Source organism: Phyllostomus hastatus, unplaced genomic scaffold, assembly GCF_019186645.2.
Source record: "Phyllostomus hastatus isolate PE091 unplaced genomic scaffold, TTU_PhHast_1.1 phas_contig_159, whole genome shotgun sequence".
In the NCBI taxonomy this organism is placed as follows: Eukaryota; Metazoa; Chordata; class Mammalia; order Chiroptera; family Phyllostomidae; genus Phyllostomus; species Phyllostomus hastatus.
In genome coordinates this window covers 3942521-3962072 of record NW_025333640.1, presented here as the reverse complement: position 1 = coordinate 3962072, position 19552 = coordinate 3942521, and the positions used below count along the sequence as shown (strand labels likewise).

At 53.5% G+C, this 19552-nt stretch overlaps 1 protein-coding gene across 1 annotated transcript; it reads right to left on the bottom strand.

The window, feature by feature from the left end:
• Positions 1-115: 115 nt before the first annotated feature.
• MOB3A (MOB kinase activator 3A) lies at positions 116-18950 on the bottom strand. The gene is made up of 4 exons (XM_045831491.1): positions 18770-18950; positions 7088-7630; positions 1968-2170; positions 116-1415 (listed from the first exon to the last, which is right to left on the bottom strand). Exons 2-4 carry the CDS (start codon positions 7506-7508, stop codon positions 1386-1388), a joined length of 654 nt encoding a protein of 217 aa, XP_045687447.1. The 5' UTR covers positions 7509-7630; positions 18770-18950; the 3' UTR covers positions 116-1385.
• Positions 18951-19552: the final 602 nt, after the last annotated feature.

Sequence of the window (19552 nt, the reverse complement as noted above, 5' to 3'; positions counted from 1 at the left end):
TCTATTTCCTCACCACTTGAGGATGGGTGAGAGTACCCGGTGACAATGACAGTGATGTGTCCTGACACCAGGCCCTCCTGCCAGAAAAACAGAAATGACAGCCAGCAGCAGCAGGTATGAAAATGGCACAATTTATTCTATGTTCATGTGAACATCTGCAGGCACAAGAGAGTGGAGAGGGGCCCCTTCTCACCCCACAGTCCCCACCACCTTCCCCAACCCGGCCTGGCTGTGGGGAAGAGCTGGTGGTGACCCAGGAGGGGTACAGTGGTTTTGGCATTTCGTTGTGGTTTTGTATTTAAAAAGAGCTACATTTGATTGGATGGTCTTCTGTAGTTCTGTGGGGTCTGCATGCCCAGGGATCCGAGAGCTGGAGAGTGTCCAGAGGGACTAGGCTGAGGTCGTGTTAACTGCACTTGTGTGGTGCCCCTCTATTCTGGGGCATCCCAGACACCCAGAGGTCCTCAGAGGTAGGTGGGGTTGGGTGGGAAGAGCTGCCACTGTTCTTTGGGGAGACGGTACTGGGACTCTGGTCCCCTGGCCACAGGGGGCCACATCAAGGGTTTCATATAAATTGGGCAGGCACCTTAAGAAAGGCCAAGTTCAACAACCCCAAACCTGGGAAAGACTCTATGGAAGGGTCACCCTGGGTTATTCGTAACAGAAGAGTGTTTGTCTAGAGGGGAGGTGAGTTCACTATTTATGAATAAAAAGCTGTTTTTTCTCAACATCTCAAGGTGGCTGTCATTAAGACTGCATAAAAACTCAATCTTAATGATATGTGAAGTGGCCCCAGGAAATCTGGGGTGCAGATGTGGGGTCTGGGAAACCCTGGCAGATGGGCCAGGTGTTTTGGAGGAACTGAAGGAACAGAGGGGACTGGGGGGGGGGTGGAGCCAGGGCCACACTGTTCCTCTCATGACACAGACACGGGGCTGCGGGAAGCGTGCTATGAGGACTGAGGCTGGAAGGCGCAGCAGCGGCGGGCCCTGGTCTCGCTGACCCAGAGCCCGTGTGGCCTGTGCTCTCCCAGGCCAAGCACGCTAGGGGCATCAGGGGACAGGTAGAGCTCCGGCCTCCGGGCAGATCCAAGTGCTTTATAGATAAAGTAGATTTTCCTAGTGGCTCACGGCACACAGAATCAGAGTTCAAGTTCAATCTCCCCCTGTGGAACTCTGGAGGCTGGGCCTGCTGTCACCTCAGAATCAGAGGCAGGACTCAACCCCAGTGTCCAGTGCAGCATTGGGGGCACAGAGGTTGCTGTCTGACCACTGTGGAGGTCAGTGACCTGCTGAGGCAGAAAGCATAGTCTATATTCCAGGAAGGTGGCCATCAAGTCGGAGTGTCCCCAGCACTGCCTCGGTGACAATGGGGCCAAAAGGTTCTCAGTGGCACATCCGTGCGGTCATTTCTTTCTGTTAAGAACAAACAGGACATCAGGTATTGACACAAGAGGTGACAGAAATCACACACACAGAAAAGCAGGGAATGCAACTCAAGAGACTCACGGACCTCATTTAAGGCCAAACCCTACAGTGTGGCTGGTGTGGCTCAGTGGATTGAGCACCAGCCTGTGAACCTAAAGGTTGCCGGTTTGATTCCCAGTCAGGGCACACGCCTGGTGTGGGCTAGGTCCCAGGTTGGGGGCATGTGAGAGGCAACCGACCAATCGATGCTTCTCTCCCTCTCTCTCCCCCTCCCTCCCGCTCTAAAAATAAATATATAAAATTTTTAAAAAAGGGAATAGGTAGAAGCATGCCTAAGGCTGATGTGACAAGCTCTGTGAAGGGCCTGAGAGGCCACTTTGTCAGCCCCGGAAGCCAGATGGTGTCTAGCTGCTCAATCCTGCCCTGCTGCAGAAAGCAGCAGCAGCAGTAAGCAAACAGCTGAGCGCGCTAATGAAACTAACTATTCACAAAATCCAGTTTACTGGCCCTGCACGCCCGCCCCTGCCCCCGCCCACTGACCAGTGGCTCCAGCTCCTTGGTGTCTATGAGGCCGAACTCCTTGACGAAGTAGTAGAAGTGCTTGTAGCAGGTGTTGACGTGCGCCTCGGAGCCCATCTGTGCGATGCGGTCGAAGTGGTGGATGTAGACGTGCACGAACACGCGGAACAGCCGGGACAGGATCTTCTTCACCACCTGCAAGAAGTTCTTGGGGAACGGCGTGCCTGTGGATGGTGAGAGGGACCAGTGTACTCAGGAAGCAGCCTCAGGGGTCCAGCTTGGCCTTGAAACCACGCCGCCCTTGGACTGCCAGATTGAACTAGCCTGTGAACTAGTGAGGCTCAGAGAGGCTGGGACGCCTGCCCAAGTTCACACAGCCCCTGTCCTGGTTTCCTCCTTCAGCCAAGAGTTGACTGATGGGGTGGGAAGGGTCTACCCCTGTGAAGGAGCCCCTTTCTCCAGGGTCCATAGCCTCCTGACTCCCCTCCCCACACCCCAGTCTCTCACCTCCAGCTCCAGGGAGCCCACTAAAATGCTGTGTGAAACCCACTGCCAAGCTTCTTAACAATGCTTGAGGAAGGGATGAAGACAGGCCTGGGGGTAAAGCCTATCCTCAGGGTAATCCACATCAGCCAATCTGGCCCCACTGGCCCAGCCCTTGCTGGGAACATGCTGGGAGCCGCACAGCCCGCCCGCCTTTGCCCAGCTCCCTTCACAGAATCCAGAACGTCCCCTACCCGCCGCACCTGCCAGCTGTGGGTCTGCTATGTCTCCTCTGGGACCCGGCCATGTGTATAGTTCCAGTAATACTCATTTTTCTTAACAGAATGGGAAAACCCCTAAAAACATTTCTAAATGTTTACTGATTTTAAATTTATTTTTAAAAGATTTTATTTATTTATTTTTATAGACAGGAAGGGAGGGAGAAAGAGAGGGAGAGAAGCATCGATGTGTGAGAGATACATCAATTGGTTGCCTCTCACATGCCCCCAACCAGGGACCTGGCCCGCAACCCAGGCATGTGACCTGACCGGGAACTGAACCAGTGACCTTTCTGTCCACAGGCCAGTGCTCAATCCACTGAGCCACAGCCAGGGCAGAAGTTTATTGATTTAGAGAGAGAAAGAGGAAGGAAGAGAGAGAGAGAAACCTCAATTTGTTATTCCACTTATTGATGCATTCATTGGTTGGTGCTTGTATGTGCCCTGACTAGGGATCGAACCCGTAACCTTGGTGTATTGGGATGATGCTTAACTAACTGAGCCAGCTAGCCAGGGCCTAGAAACATATTTTTTACTTTTGATATTTCCCACTTATCTTTCTCTCTCTCCATTTAAAGTATGTTTTTATAATATTAAATTTGATATACTTGTCAGAGCTTCATTGAATGCACACACTATGTTGCACTTTCTTCTCTGGTTATCATATTTCTTTACTTTTAAAAATTGTGGTAAAATACACCCACCATGAGATTCCTTATCTGAGCCATCTGAGGTGACAGGTGGCTGGCATTAGGCACATTCACGTTGCTGTGTGCCCCATGGGCTCCTTCCTGCGTCCCCAGCCAAGACTTCAAGTCCCCTTTATCCCACAGGCAAGGTGGAAGCCACGTGTCAAAGAGATCCAACCAGGGCTACCAGGTCGGTGCCTGGGACCAGGACTGACAGGCCAGCCTGTCCAGAGAGGGGCTGATGGGTCAGGGAGGACACACGGATGTCACTAACAGTGGGAAAGTCACAGTGCACCAGGTGCACACTCTCGGGCCATGGGGCCTCAGCAGCCGGATAGCACTGTGCTGATGAGGCCTGTGGTTGGCCGAGTAATGGTCCAAAGAGGTCCAGGTGAGTGAGCGACTCCACGTGTAGAGGCTCAAGATGTGGCGTTTGTAGCAAGACTGTGATGCGTGGCCTTGACACAGGGAGTTGATAAGGCTGCTCACCATGGAGGAGGTTCAACATGTGTCCAGTTAAAAGGCAATTGGGAAAGAACAGGCTCTCTGTGCACGACAGGTCTGGCCCGGACTGCTGCCTCCTCTGTATCTGGGCCTTCTGGCCCACAACGTGAGAACTGATGGCTCTTTATTCCTTCAGCTTACTCCCTGGGAGAGCGGGTACCGGGAACCAGCAAGGGTGATGCCGGGGCAGGCGAGGGATTTAGAGCAGTGCGACCCAGGAGAAGGGCTTAGAAATGCAACCTCCAGGACTGCACAGCCCACGCCTGCAATGGTATTCTCATGCAGGGGCTGAAATCGGGCCCAGCACCTGCTTTTGTAAATAAAATTTTATTAGAACAGAGACTCACCTGTTTGTCTATATTGTGTCTATAGCAGCTTTGGGGCTACATGACAGGGAAGTGGTACTCGACCCTGAGTAGTTGAGACAAAGACCCAGCTCATAAAGCTGGAGAGATATACTCTGTGGTCCTTTTTTTTTGATGATGTTGTTCCTTAGAATTTTGTGGTTTTATCAGCACAAACAATGTGTACACAATCTGTTTGTTCACTTCCTTCGCTGCACAGACTGGCACTGAGACGGGCGACCCCAACGGCCAGCAGGGCCGCTTCGTCCACAGGGACTTCGGGGTTCTCTGGGGAGACGCTGTGAGCAATCTCAGCGCAGTAAGGTGTGCTGCACGTCAGCAGCGCTTCAAGCTCCTTGACACTGACACCTGAAACTTCCCATAGCCACCGGGCAGCACGTGGGCCGTTTTCTTGGTGCTCCGATGACCAGCGCTGGGCACCAAGACCTGGCCTTGCCTCTTCTGTGCGCCCCATTATCAATGCCTCTTGGTTTCCTCCAGTTGCACTTAATTTTGACATATCAGTCTGACTGGTGCCAGATAAACTCTAAAAATATACATATATTTTATCCTCACCTGAGCACATTTTTTCCCATTGCTTTTTTAGAGAAACAGGGAGGGAGAGAGAGAGAAACATCTATGTGAGAGAGAAGCACTGACTGGTTGCCTCCTACACGTGCCTGGACTGGGGACTGTGCACGTACCCAGACAGAGGATCAAGACTGCAACCTAGATGTGTGCTCTGACTGGGAACTGAACCTGCGATCTTTCAGTTACAAGACGCCGCTCCAGCCGGGCCATAAGGGCCAGGGCCAGACGAACTTCTTAGTCCTCTTTCTGACAATCTTGTGTTTTATGAGGGGTCTGGGGGCAGCCATGAAGCTGAGTGGGAGATGGCTGCCACCTCCGTAGGCAGCACCAAGGAAGAGCTACTGCCCTTCATGGGAAAAATCCACCACCCCGATCCAACATTATAGAGCGTGAGTGGGTGGCTCGGGGTGTACAGGTGTCCATGGCACAGCATTGGGGGCCTGGGATAAAATTTGGACCCTGTCCTTTCTTTGCTCAGCCACAAGTCTAACCCTAAGGAACACCTGGCAGGCTCTGCTTTTCGGAAATGCCACAGAAGCAGCAGAGTCACAGCTCTCAGGGGAAGCATTTCATTCCACAAGTCTGGAGGTCTGGGGTCAAAACAGGCCAAGGGGCCCGGGACTTGTACATAGGGTAGGAAGGTATGGCCTGGGCCAGACAGGCCCCTGGGAAAAGCAGGGGTGACCCTAGGCCCCATGATGTGATCGTGTGGCAGAGGCTGGGGCCCAGAGGGAGCCTGGAGTCGGCAATGTGGCCTCAGACCCGTGTCTGGACAGCCATGTGGTGTCTGCCAAGTTCACTTTCTCTTGATTGCTTGTCAATTTCCTCTTTGGTAAAATTTCTGGAATTATCATTCTACAGGCGAGGAGCTGACTAGAGGAACTCAGGGTCCAAGTTCTAGGACGTGGACCCCTTCAGGAACTGTCGGGACTTCAGGGGAGCCAGTAGGCCGTGCAGACAGACTCCAGGGCCACAGCACGGACTTGGTGACCTGATGTGTGGGTAGGTGGGGGCACTCATGAATCCCTCCTTTGGCAAAGTGTCTCTTCCGAGCAGGCCTTTCTCAGACAGGCTTCTTTGAAGTCCCCTGCCAGTGGCAGGCCCAGTCCCTATACAGAGGGTGAGTGCGGTCCAGAGGTGTGAGAAAGCGGACCAGGTGCAGAGTCCACCAGCGACCAAGAACTGAGGCCTGAGACCCGTCGGCCCTGTTTTCCAGGACGCTGTGTTGGCGCCAGTGTGACGTGAGAAGGGCCCTGCGCGGGTCCCCTAGGGCTGCTGCAACAAACACCGACAACCCCGTGCTCCAGAACCGCCCCCCCGTCTCCCCTCACAGTCCTGCAGGCTGGAGGGCCCACGCCGCTGCCACGGGGTGGAGGCGGTGTGGGCAGGGCTGCTTCCTTCCGGAGGCTCCAGGGCAGACCCATTTCCTGCTTTTTCTGGAAGCTGTTGGCATTCCTGGGCTATGGTCCCTTCTTCCTTCTCCTGTTGTCACATCACCTTCTCTTGTGTCGAATGTCCCTTCGCTTCCCTTTGACAAGGACCCTTCTGATGAAGCTTGAGGCCCACTTGGATAATCCAGAATAATCTCCCCATTTTAAGAGCCTTAACACGAAGCAAACTTTAACCCACCCACACACTGGAATACTACTCAGCCATGAAAAGGAGTGAAGCTTTGATCCTCCCTACAACGTGGATGAACTTTGAACACATGGCCAGACACAGAGGCCACAGACTGTGACTCCATTTATGTGACATGCCCAAAACGGCAAATTCACAGGGACAGGGAGTGAGTAACGGGTTCTCAGGGGCTGGGGAGGGGGAGGGGGTGACTGCTGATGGGGACGGGGGTCTTCGGAGGGCACTAAAATGTTCAGGAATTAGAGGGGATGATTGCATAACCCTGTGGATGTACTAAATGCCACTAAACTTACACTTTAAATGGGTGCATTTCATGGTTTGTGAATTCTGTCTCAGCAAAGCTGTTATTAAAACATGACCACCTCCCCGCCCAGCACATCACGCCTTTTCCTTCCCTCTCTCCTCCCCCCGCCCCCCCCACGCCCCCCGCCCCCCCCACAGGTCACCTTTCCCTTTCTCTCTCCTCAACTCCAAGGGCCCTCCTTTTGCCCCTGTAACTTGTTTCCGGAGCCCATGCCTTCTGTTGCTCACTTCTACCCCCGCTACTTTCTAAACAAGCTTTCCCTCATGCTGTAAAAACCCCCCGCGCCCCAGCCCCAGGCAGCCCGACTCACCCACGCTGGTGGGGAAGAGGTCTTCGTTGTTGATCTGCACCTCGATCCAGTCCATGAGCAGGTCCATGTACTGCGGGGCCGACAGGGCCGTGGGCTTGCGGAACCTGTGCTCGTCCTGCCAGCGGTACTCGTACTTGGGGCCGCCGGACATGATCGGGCAGGACTGCTCGGTGCAGTCATCGCTGATGGTGCCGTAGATGAGGTTGACGCGGTTGAAGAAGTCCACCACGTGCACTGCCACCCAGTCATTGAGCTCCTCGCCGGCGGGCAGCTGCACGGCCAGCTTCAGGTCCAGCCCCGCGTTCAGCGAGGCCTGCGCCTTCTTGTGCAACTCGAACCGCTGGGTGCCTGGCTCAAACTTGCGCTTGGGGCGGAAGGTCTTGTCTTTGTTGAAGACCTGCTTCAGGAAGGGGTTGGACATCGTGGTTCTCACTGTGAGCTCCTCGGTGAGGCTTCCGTGGACGGGGCTGGGCGGGATGCTGGTGTCGACCACCCACCCAGGCGATCAGAAATTCACTGGCTCCCAGGTCTCCCCCCAAAGATCTGAAATATAGAAAAACGAAGAACTGTCACCTGTTCCCGGAAACCCTGTTCGGGAAGCAAGAGTGGGCCACGCTGGGGAGTTTTCCCGGGATGAGTTTCATCAAAAAGGCGCCAGCTCCTCAGTGAGAAGAGCTGCCCCGAGGCATGTCTCTCCTGACTGCCTCAGAGCAGGAGACACTGAGCCAGGGCCTCCGAGAGCCCAGGCCAGCCAGCTCCCTACTCCTGCCCCCAGCGCCTGGAAGCTGGGAGATAGCATGGTGGCTCAGGGTGACTGTGACGGGCCGAGTATCGGTCTCCATACAGAGATGTCCACATGCCTAAGACCTGTGATTAGGAAGAAGGGCCTCTGCAGGTGTGATTAAGCTAAGGATTTTGGGACATGCATGTCCTGGATTATCCGGGCGGGCCCTGGATGATGCGTGCCCTCCTAAGAGTAAATATGCACAGACACCTGGGGGGGTCCGTTCAGCAAAGCAGGCAGAGATGGGGTGACGAGTCTGCAGGCCAAGGGACGGCAGTGATCACCGACACCACCAGAGCAGGGCCTGGAGCAGTCGCTCCCTCTGAGACCCAGAGGGGACCAGCCTTGCTGACGTCCCCACATCCCTCCAGCTGGAAGAGAAGAAATTCCTTTTGCTTCTCTGTATGTCTAAATCTCATTTGATTAGGGCCTGCCTTAATATAGAGGGACCTCATTTTATCATCTTGATGACGTCTGCAAAGACACCATTTCCAAAGGGTGGACATGAGTCTGAGGGGACACTATTCCCCAGAGCACTAAAAAGCTTGGATGAGCTTGTCTGGGTCCTATCTGCGCCTCCATGAGAACATGCCAGACACCCACCAGCTCCAGGGGCGAGGCCTTGAGGGGGGCTGCAGCCAGTGTTCCCTGCCACGAGGGACCCAATCTCCCAACTGGCCCACCTTCTCCTGTCTACGCCCAGTCTCCTCTTCTGTTCCATGGGGAGAGCAACAAGCTCCATTTTGGAGGTGAGAAGGTGAAATGAACACACGAAGCCACAAGCCCTGGTCACAGGCAGGCTGCTGTCACTCCGTCGCCCCCAACATCACCATCATTCTGCCAGGATGCTGGTGCCTGCCGACCTGCATTCTCCGAGTTCTCCCTCCGCAGACGCAGTGGATGTACCCCCTGGGAGTGTGCAGGTGGCGGACACAGGGAGGACACTCTCTGGGGACTCACCAGAGAGAGGAAGTGGAAGAAGTGCCTCTGTATCACCCCAGGCCCAGTTCCACAATACTCACCCCTGGGTAATAAATAACCATTTACAATATTATGGGAAATCCCCGTTCTCTTTTCACTTTGCTTCAATTGAGGTGTGAACGAAAAAGGGGCAATCGAGCAGACCTGACAAGCCCGGGGCCACACGGCAGGCCTGGCAAGCTTGTGACGTGACCGTGACCGAGAGAAACTGCACTAGATGATGTGACCACCTCCCTGGGCAGGTCGTGGAGGGCGGTTACATCCCAGGCCTAAGGCTTCCTTAGTAAAAGGTCCGTCTTTACCTTAAGCAAGCCCTCCCCACTGTTCTCGTGCATCTAGGTTAACACTGTTGAAATGTCAGAGAGATCTTTTTGTCCAGACCCCTCGGCGGGTAAATGTGCTCACCAGCTAGCGCACTCCCTCCTCAGCGTTGGCTGGTTGCCCACACCCGCCCATTTACTGTAAATGCTGCGTGTTAGCTGCCCTGCACCCCTGGGGTAAAAGAAGTGCGTGTCTCTCCATTTCACTTTTTACACAATCCTAGGATTTCCCCCTTTCCTTTCTTCTTAATCTCCCACCAATGGCCTTCCTTATTGTCCCTCCTTTGATTCCAAATTCACAAAAAGAACTGCAAACTGCCATTCTGGAGCATTTTCTCAATCCCTTGAGAACTAGCTTCTAGGCATGTCCTCAGTTTGGCTCAAAAAAACACACAAAAAACCCCTAGTAAATTTGTATAAGGTCCCTCTACAGGTCTGGACACATCTCAACAGTGGGAGCTTGTTTCTGTGCTGCGTGGCCAGCTGGGCTCATCTGGACGCCCGCCCTCCAGGCTCAACACGCCGTGTAGCAAATGAGCCCAAACCAAGGACACTGGTTGGTCCTCACAGCTTCTGCAGAGGCCCAGGGCAACTCCAGTGGAGTCAGATCCACTGAGGTCGGCTCTGCCAAGGCCAGGCCTCAGCCAAAGGGAAGCACATGTCCACTCTGACCACAGCACCCAACTTAGTGCCGCGAGCATAGGCCAGGGCAAGTCTAGTCCTTCTTGGGGCCCGAGAGTGAGCCATCACACACACACACTGTATCCTTGGGCCAAGGTGAAGTAACTCTGATGACAAGAGGGCCTGAGGCTGCTGAGGATTTCAGTACGATTAAAAAAGCTGAGTCATGGCTTGGGCCACATCCTGGATCCCAGGAGCCTCCTTCTGGCTGGGCCCTGCCTGTCTCTGGGCACAGGAGGAGTCTCTGTGTGTGGAGGGCTCCTCAGCCCGGGCCTTCTAGAGATTCCTCTGGAACCACAGCCAAACTGAGCCTCTCCCGTTGCTGGGCTCAGAGGGAACACGGCAGGGTCTGCCCCTCCACCCTCGTATACTCAATGGAGACTTCAGGGCGGGAGGCCAGGTCCTGTCTTTCAGAAGCCTTTGGTTTAATTCCAGAGACTAGATATATAATAAAAAATGCCTAAACCAGCGTTCTCATCTGGGTGATCCTGCCCCCAGGGACTCAGGGCGATGTCTGGGGACATCTGTGGCTGTCACAGCTGGGGGGTGCTCCTGGCATCAAGTGGGTGGGGGGCAGGGATGCTGTTCAACACCCCACGGTGCCCAGGCAGCACCCTCCCAAGAGTGACCGGCCCAATGGCAGCAGTGCTGGGGTGGCGATGGGGAGCAGTAGAGGGGAGGAGACCCTGGTTTCCCTGGTTTAGGTCATTTCACACAACTGGTGAAACTGGGCAGACGTGCCCTTCCATGTGGCCGAAACCGAGTAAAACATGGACACTGAGCGTGGGGGTGGAGGAGTCAACCAAAGATAACCGAGCCAGAGGACGAGAGGAACTCCAGTGCGAAGGGCGGCAAACTACCCCTACACAGGAGGAGGGCTGTGACCCGAAGGGACAATCAGTGGTGCTGGCCAGGACCAGGAGAAACTGGACACTTTGCCAGCGGGTGACAACACCAAAGGGGCAGCGCTATGGAAAATGGTCTGGCAGTTAAGCAAGCAGGGTTACCACCTGACCCAGCAACTCACTCCTAGGTATCCATGCAAGAGAAGCAACAACACATATCTACACAAAACCTATCCATGGAACCTGAACACGGAACCTGAACATGGACATCCACAGCAGCATGATTCATAGTAATCACTGAAGAGTGCGAACAACCCAAGTGTCCATACACAGGTGATGGACAACGCAACACTCCACACGCACTGGAACATAACTCGACCGTGAAAAGGAGGGAAGCACGGACACTCAATACAACGTGGGTGGACCTCGAACTCAGGAGAAGCCAGATACAAGAGGCCATAGTGTGTGCTGCTCCATTTACATGAAACGTCCAGAACAGGCACAGCCACAGCCACAGGGAGAGGCTAGGGAGGGAGACAGGGGTGACAGGTGACAGGGACTGGGCTGCTTTTTGGGGAAGAGAGAGTGTTTTGGAACTAGATGGAGGTGGTGGTTGCACAACTCAGAGTACACCAGATGCACATGGGCACTTTAAATGGGCGGAGCGGACACCATGAGAATGACAGCTAACAAAGCTGTTACTTTCTAATAAAATTTTACATTAATAAATACATCATTTAAAAGCTGTTGTTTTTTTAAAGGTGGGGGAGGGACAAGCAGATCAAGTGCTGGCTGAGACTCTGCCCTAGGAACCTTGAAGAACTAAAGATGCTCCCACCTGTAAATTTCACAGGAGACCACCCATAGAATCATTGTTCGCTGTGAAATGTGACACAACTACAGAAAACTATCTGAACTATAAGGTGCAGGGAGGGACGTGCCCTGTGCCCCAGCGTGAACGAGGCCTGTGCAGAGTCTGACCCACTGGGTGATGCCACCTGAGGCAATCTGTGCCCTGGAGCAGAAAGGGCCCGGCGCTTCCTACCAGACCTGAAGGGCCTTCATTTCCTTCCCCAGATCCAGCCCTGGGGCCCTGGCCACCATTGTCACTTTCTGCCACCTTGGTTAACACCCAGCTAGGCACAATCTGAGAGGAAAACAGCACCCCCACTTTACAGATGGGGAAGATTAGGCCCAGCCTGGTCCCCCTCCCCACCCCCGTCGTACATTTGCTGTACATACAATGCTGACATTGGGGGATGGATCACTCTCTGTGGGCACCTGTCTTGGGCACTGTGGGGTGGCCCCATCCACTTAAAGGCAGTAGCAGCCCCCACTGTGATAACCACAGATGTCCCCAGACATCGCCCAGCCCAGGTGAGAAGCACTGGGTCAGTGAATGAGTTGGTACTGAACAATTACTGATCACCGAGTCAGTGAGTGTTTCAGGCCGTGCAGCTGGTAGGAAGAGGAGCCAGAGCTCAAATCCTGAACCACGAGGGTGAAGCCTGCAGTTCTGTCCGTGAGGCCAAGGTGCCTCCGTAGCTCACCGTCCGTCCATTATTCCAGCACCCCCGTTTTATTCCAAATCCAGTGCCAGGGGCCCTCCGGGCTGGTCTCTCCCCCACCAGAAACCTCTGCAATGCCTGCAGAGTCCAGACCAGTGCCCTTCCCGGGTTTTGGTGAGTGGGCACAGCCCTGGGCGCCCAGGGACTGGAGGTTGGGAAGGTGGTATCTCCAAGAAGGGAAAGGGGCAGCCACAAATGCTCCATCTATCCACTTCTCTCCTACCATGGACAGACAGGACAGGGCCCAGCCTCAGACACCCCCTCACCCTCCCGGAACCTCTGACTGAGAGGCCATCTCCCTCACCCCAGTCTCAGAGACTAGCTGCACCCCCCAGGGCTGGGCAGCCCGGGACTCCTCCATCCCATGGGCGTGTACACAGGACACAATGGGTGGGGACCCTGCAGCACCACCTATGACTGCTAACTGCCCACGTGGCCCATACACCTGCCCAGATGATGAATCTGCAAATGGAGCTGCTGTCACGCCAATCTGGGGGTAGGTGAAGGGAGAGAAACCTGTGTGGGCCACCCAGAAGAGCCAACCCGCTTCCCTGTGCCCATTGGTAGCTGGCACCATGGAAATACGTTCTCACCTTGGTCTTATTTCAGCCTCCAAACACCCCTCCACAGACGGCATGGGCAGCCCCACGTGGCAACGAGAAGACGAAGCGGGGCACTGTGTCCCCGGTCTCGCAGAGTGGCGCTGGCCAAGCAGGGCCACAGCTGCCTCTATTCCAGGCTCCTATTCATCCTGTAGCAAACGTCTGCCCTGGTAACATGAAGAAACCTGCACCACCAGCGCCCCGTTGCTGCCTTCTATTTATTTGGGGGCTTCCCTGGTGATGGCTTTGGGGATTTAACCTCTGACAACATCAAATGGGGACAGGAGACCTGGGCAGACGGGAGCCTCAGGGAGGTGGTGGCCCCACTGCCCACCTCAGGCAGGCCAGCTTGTCTGGGTCCACATCTTCTCATGCCACTGCCGAGATGGTTCTGGAAGATGGGGCAGGGCAATGGAAGGGATTCGCAAGGCTCCCGCTCACCTTTCTGACTCTTAGAAGGTGGGAGGATTTTGTTAAGTGGAAGCAATGATTTTCTGAAAAACTTCCTGGATGGGTAGAGTTCCCGTCGAAGGCAAACAGTTTCCTATCAGAAACACGCACACATCCCACAGCCGAGGGGTGGCCAGCTGCAACCCGGGCCATGTCGCCACCCCATTCTTGTCTCCAGGGGTCTTTCTCCTTGATAATCTTAGAACACCCCCAAGGGCACAGGCAAGGGGAAAGGCTGGGACAACCATGTGGGAACTCACTGCTGAGGGCTCTCCTTCTCCTCGCTACCTGGTTATTTTTTTTTAAGATTTTATTTATTTATTTTTAGAGAGAGGGGAAAGGAGGGAGAAAGAGAAGGAGAGAAACAGCAATGTGTGGTTGCCTCTCGTACACCCTACACTGGGGGCCTGGCCTGCATCCTCAGCATGTGCCCTCACTGGGACTGAACCGGCAACCCTTTGGTTCACAGGTTGGCGCCTAATCCACTGAGTCACACCTATCAGGACTATTTTTTTAATACTTTATTTTTTATTGTATTTTTATTCCATTACCATTTATCCCCTATACACTCTCTTCTACCTGCCCCCACCCACCTCTCTGGTTCTTTCCACAGATGAGGTATGTTGGGCACCTGGAAGCTTCTAGCATGACAGAAGGTGAGATGACAAGATTCCCAACCCAACACATGCCTACCCTCCCTTTTCTTCCTGAAAACAAAACAAAACACAAAACCTAGGTCCTTTAAGCAATGTCAGCAGCAAAGCCCAGCCCATTACCACTTCCTTCCGGTGCTTTCACATCCTGCCTCTTACTGCTAACACTGCCACCACCTCGGGGACACTGCCCCAGCCTGGCGGTGGGGGTGGGGCTGGGGCAGCAGGCCGGGATCTGTGACGTCAGTGCCTGGGTTCAGGCCGGCTCCAGGCGTTTGGCTGGAGGATGCTCATGGCCCAGGGTCTGTTCTGTTACAGAAGCCAGCATCCCACACTGCCTTCCACCACCCTAATATTAATTTTTATTTATTTACTTATTTTTAGAGAGAGGAAGGGAGGGAGAAAGTGTGGGAGAGAAACATCTATGCGAGAAACATCAGTTGGTTGCCTCTCATATGCGCCCTGACTAGGGACTTGACCGAAAATCAGACTGGTGGCTTTATGCTTTTCGGGAAGATGCCCAACCAACCGAGCCAGTCAGAGCCATAAGGTCCATTTTTCAAGTTCACCACAGTTCCCTGAACGGGAAGGCCCCGCCATCCTTCTGGGTGCTTGTGGGACTGGCTTTGGGCCTCCCCCTGCGCAGGGAGGGGATTTGCATTCTGTTGGCCTTTTGCACCCACACCTCGGTTTTGTGGCCCAGTTCTCCAGCATGTGCTGTGCAAAAGCAGGAAGTAAGGTTTTAGGGGCTGCTCCAGGCCAGGTGCTGTTGAGGGGTTCTGAAGATTCCAGCTCAAATGATACTCAGTTCACATCTTGTAAATTCCACCCATTTAAAGTATACCCCACTGGATCCCACAGCACTCCTATCACACCAAAAGACACTGTGCCCATTGGCAGTCACTCCCCGCCCCCTGTCGGATTGAATTAAGTGTTGAATAGTGTCCCCCAAAAAGATATGTTCAAATCCTGACCCTGGTAACTGTGAATGAAACCTTGTTTAGAAATGGGGTCTGTTAGGGTGAGGCCACCCTAGAGTAGTGTGGGCCTAATGCAAGGAAGGACCCATGTTCTGATAAGAAGAGGATGATCTGGACACAGACTCACAGAGATGATGGTCATGTGACAATGGAGGCGGACAAACCCAGACACCAAGAAATGCCAGTAAATCAGCAGCAGTTGGCAGAGGCAGCAAGGACCCTGCCCAGGGCTGAGAGCAAAGAGCTCACTGCACATGGAGGAGGGCCGGGATCCGAATTGGGTGTCCCCCATCCCTGCCTCTGTTCCACTAAGACAGAGAGGGGTACAGGGTGTGCGTGGACCAGCATGAGGATCCTGCACCTGATAAAGAACTCCTTTTTCTGCCTCAGCTTCCCACAGGGGCGAATACAGATACTACTGTTTGACAAAATTGTGTCACCTGGAGGACAGAGAGGAACGTGACAGCGGTCATGGATTGTTGATATGTCCACTTAGGAGCCCCACCTCCTTCTTCTGAGGACGCAGCCCAAGGTTTCAGGAGATCCCACTGCATTTTCACTGACCAGAGGCACGTCAGGAAGGGCAGAATACATGAAACGGCGCCTCCTAAACTGCCACCCAAACATATGCCCCTCCCTGGCTGCCCATGCTTCCTTTTCACATTGGGAACCTTGGATATGAACTTGACTGTGCACTGGCCTTGGAAGCAGTGGGTAATGGAAGAAAGCAGTCACAGCTCTGAGCCGTCCACTGAGAGCCGGGCCCATCCACTCAAGGGTTGCATTCTTTCCTGGGGGCTGTGAACAGCTCCCAGCAAGTCAGCTACAGCGGTGGGTCTCTCCTGGGGTGGTCCTACCCCTAGGGGACCCAGGCAATGTCTGGGGACACCTGTGTTTGTCATACTGTGGCTATTTCTGGCATAAGGTGGGTGGAAGCCCTGTTGTTCCCAGAATCCAGTTTCTTAAGTCAGATTCCCCTATTCTGCTTAAGATATCTGAACTTCAAAATTCCAAGAAATCAGAAACACCGCTCACCAGCTGGGGCACGTCTGGAACTTCCCAGAGTAAAAACCCAACTTCCCAGTTACTGCTGGGGGATTTTGTTAAACCTCCATTTTATGAGGCTCTGGTGAGGTGAGAACAACTCCCAAAAGATGATTAATGGCTGACTTTTCCATGAACTTAAGAGCTCAGCCTCGGAGCACTTCCACATAAGAAACAGCCTGCCCTAGGCTTGCTAGAAGATGAATCACCTACAGAGTTCAGAAACTGGGCCCTGGCCAGACAGCTCAGCTGGTTGGAGCATTGACTAAATATGCCAAGGTTATAGGTTCAATCCCCAGTCAGGGCACATATGAGAATCAACTAATGAATGCATAATTAGGTGGAATGACAAATTGATGTTTCTCTCTTCTCTCTCCCTTCCTCTCTCTCTAAAAACCAATGAAAATTAAAAAAATAATAATAAAGTAAAAAGTTCAGGAACTGAACTAGCCTTCTGTGTGAATCCCCTGAGGAACTAAAATACTACTTTTGCTGAGAAGAAGCGGGGGCGGGGAGAAGAGGAGGACTGGAGAGAGACGGACAGACAAAGAGAGAACTTAGACTTGAGCTGGTCACAATTACCTGGTACACAGAGGACACTGAGCTCAGCTTTGCAGGAGATGCAAAGATGATAAAGACACACTCTCTCCTTTAGGGCTGTTCCAACAAAAAGTAAGCTACCAGGCGTGAAAAGACAGGAGGAACTACAAATGCATATGTCCAAGAGAAAGAAGCCAGTCTGAGCAGGACACACTGTGATTCCAGCTCTAGAACATTTTGGAAAAGATGGAACTGCGCAGACATTAAAAGGTTCAGTGGGTGCCAAAGGTTGGGGGGAGGGAAGGATGAATAGGCAGAGCACAGAGGATCTTCAGGGCACTGACACTGCTCTGCATGATGCTGTCATGTTGGATACACGTCACCATACATGTGTCCCAAACCACAAAATATACAACACAACAAGTGTCAACCATGGACCTGAGGAAATAGTGACCTGTCAGTGTAGGTTCATCCTTGTAACAAATGTCCTGCTCTGGCTGGTGAGGTTGGCAGTGGGAGAGGCCGTGCGTTCTCGGGTGGGTGGGGAGTGGAGGCATAGAGAGTAATGGGAAATCTCTATGCCTTCTGCTCAGTTGCGCAATGAGCCTGAAACTGCTCTAAAAAATAAAGCCTATTAAAAAAATTATAGCTAACATTAATTCACCAATTACGACACATCAAGCATTTGGCTAAAACCTTTAAGTAGCTCAACCCTTTGAAGAAATTACGAAAGCCACAAACAGGAAGCAGAAAACCATGAAGCCTAGCAGAGCAAGAATTGAACATGTATTTGCAGAAGGAATACACACCATGGAAGGCATTAGAAATATAATATGCGCCCAGGCTTAATTTCAAATTTTCCAGTGGCTACACTGAAATGCAAGAAAATGAAAAGAAACAGGTGAAATCAATATTCATAATATATTCTATTTAACCCAAGGGCAAGAAAATATCATTTCAACACCTAAGGAATATAGAAAGTATTAAGGACATAGTCTTTTTTAAACATACGAGTCTCTGTGACCTGGTGTATATTTTTGCACGTATAGAAGGTCCTCATTTAACTCAGCCATGTTTCGAGGGCTTACTAGCCACGTGTTGTGGCAAGTAGCTGCAGCCCTGGACAGCTCAGCCACAGAGGGGAAAACCCACCTGTCAGAAAACAGCAGCAATGGAACAGGTGTTGTATGAGGTGGGTGTGGATTTGGACCCAAGGGAGGAGAAAGGCAGCCACCAGAGAGGATCTGGGATGAAGAAACAAAGGATGCCTTCTGGGATGGGGGATGAGGGGGAGGGGGGCGGAGCCAGGGCAGCCAGGACTTTCACTTGCTGTCTTCTCACTCCATGCTCAGTACACTCCTTCAAAGAGTTCTGATAACTGACTGGCACAGACTACCCGCAAGCACGTGGGGGAAAAACCCACTCATTCCTTAAGACATCAAACAGGAAGGAGGGCGCACTGGGGCTCAGGGCTTCTGGGAGTCTGCAGCTCCTTGGCATCCCTCAGCACTGAGATATAAAAGAGGCTGAGAGCCCCCTTTCTCATCCCTGAGAGGGATGAGAAAGCGATTACCCAGAGGCCACGTGCGTATAACACCAGCAAGTCCAGAACCAGATAGTAGAGACAGACCCCTGGACTGTGAAATATGCAAAAGTACACATGCATCATATTCAAAATTTATCCGACTTGTGCTTGGAATATGTACAGTGCACTGAATGGCAATTAAACCTCTATAAAAGTTTGAAAAACACACAGAAGAATCTTACTCCAAAATTAACATTGGCTCTCTAGGTGGTAGGTCACCCAAGATTAATTTTCCGCTTTGTGACTTTCCAACTAGCCCCCTTTCCCTTTCAGTGACATTTTATAAAATACATGGTCATTTAAAACCAATGCCAGCCCACAAGCTTCAAAGAGGGAGTTGCGAAGTCCTGCCAATGGGCAGTGCGGACACTGCCAATACCTCCCGCTCTGCCCCGGTGCAGTGTTCAGTGACTCAGGGGACCAGGAAGCAAGAAGCGCGCTTGTAAAAAGCCGATTCTCCGTCTGGGAACCCTGGGAATCAGTGGCGGCGGCCTAACGATAGTTAGTGACACGATCCGGGGTTGACCCCAACGTGACATTTATAGCCACGAATTCTACCGAGAGTCCACAACTCCCTTCCCGCCATCCGCGTTGGCCCTCCGAGGTGTTAGGCCGCCCGCGGCCCACGTTCTTCCCTGCAAGCACCCACCTGCTTCTTCTCGCAGACGCTCAGGGCCACCCTCGCCTCCGTTCTCCGTTTCCCGCCTCCGTATTCGGTCTCCGGCCAACTGCCCCGGGTCCTCTGATCGCCGCTATTTGAGCCCCACCTCCTTCCGCGGAGGAACACCGCACAGGGCCCACCTCGACCCCGCCCGGCCGGATCTATTTTCGCTACAGGCTGAAGCCTCCCCGGAAGCAGAGCTAGTGGGCGGAGGTCTAAACCGAGAAGGGGCGCGCACAGACACCGCGCTCTGCGTTGCTTGGCAAACGAGGACGAGCTGTGATGCCATTGGTTAGTGGACCGAGCTTCCTCTCTTCTGGGAATGTGGGGCGGGGCCTCGAGCAGGGGCTGGCCTAGAAGGAGGAACTTGCTCTGGCCAGGGCACCATGCAAAAGGCGTGGTCTGAGGGTGGGGCTGATTCGGGGAGTGGAGACTCATGGGCGGGGCTTGGAGGCTGAGCCTGCCTCAGCATTTGTCTGTTGAGGGGAGGGCTCAGCCTCCAAGCCCCGCCCAGGTTCCTGAACCTGGGGCGGGGCCTGCGCCGTCCGCGATGCTGGGGCGTGGCCTGGGACCGGAAGGGCTCCGTTGGTTGGCGAGCGGCGGAGAGGTGTGGCGTGGGAGGTGCTCTAGGTTGGCCGGCGGCGCTCTGGGCAAGGACTGGGCCCTGCCGAGTGCCTAGGCCTGACAGCAGCGCTGGCCCGCTGCTTGCCTGCACTGCCACGGCAGTTTCGTAGAGAAGTTCTCCTTCCACTGCCATCATGTGAACCTCAA

Bases quoted from the DNA above. Each gene is read 5' to 3' on its own strand.
- MOB3A (XM_045831491.1), bottom strand. From the start codon at position 7,508: ATGTCCAACCCCTTCCTGAAGCAGGTCTTCAACAAAGACAAGACCTTC. The intron at 2,171-7,087 runs GTGAGTCGGGCT...CACCATCCACAG, and splicing joins CCTCTTCCCCACCAGCGTGG to GCACGCCGTTCCCCAAGAAC. The intron at 1,416-1,967 runs GTCAGTGGGCGG...TGTTCTTAACAG, and splicing joins CCAAGGAGCTGGAGCCACTG to AAAGAAATGACCGCACGGAT.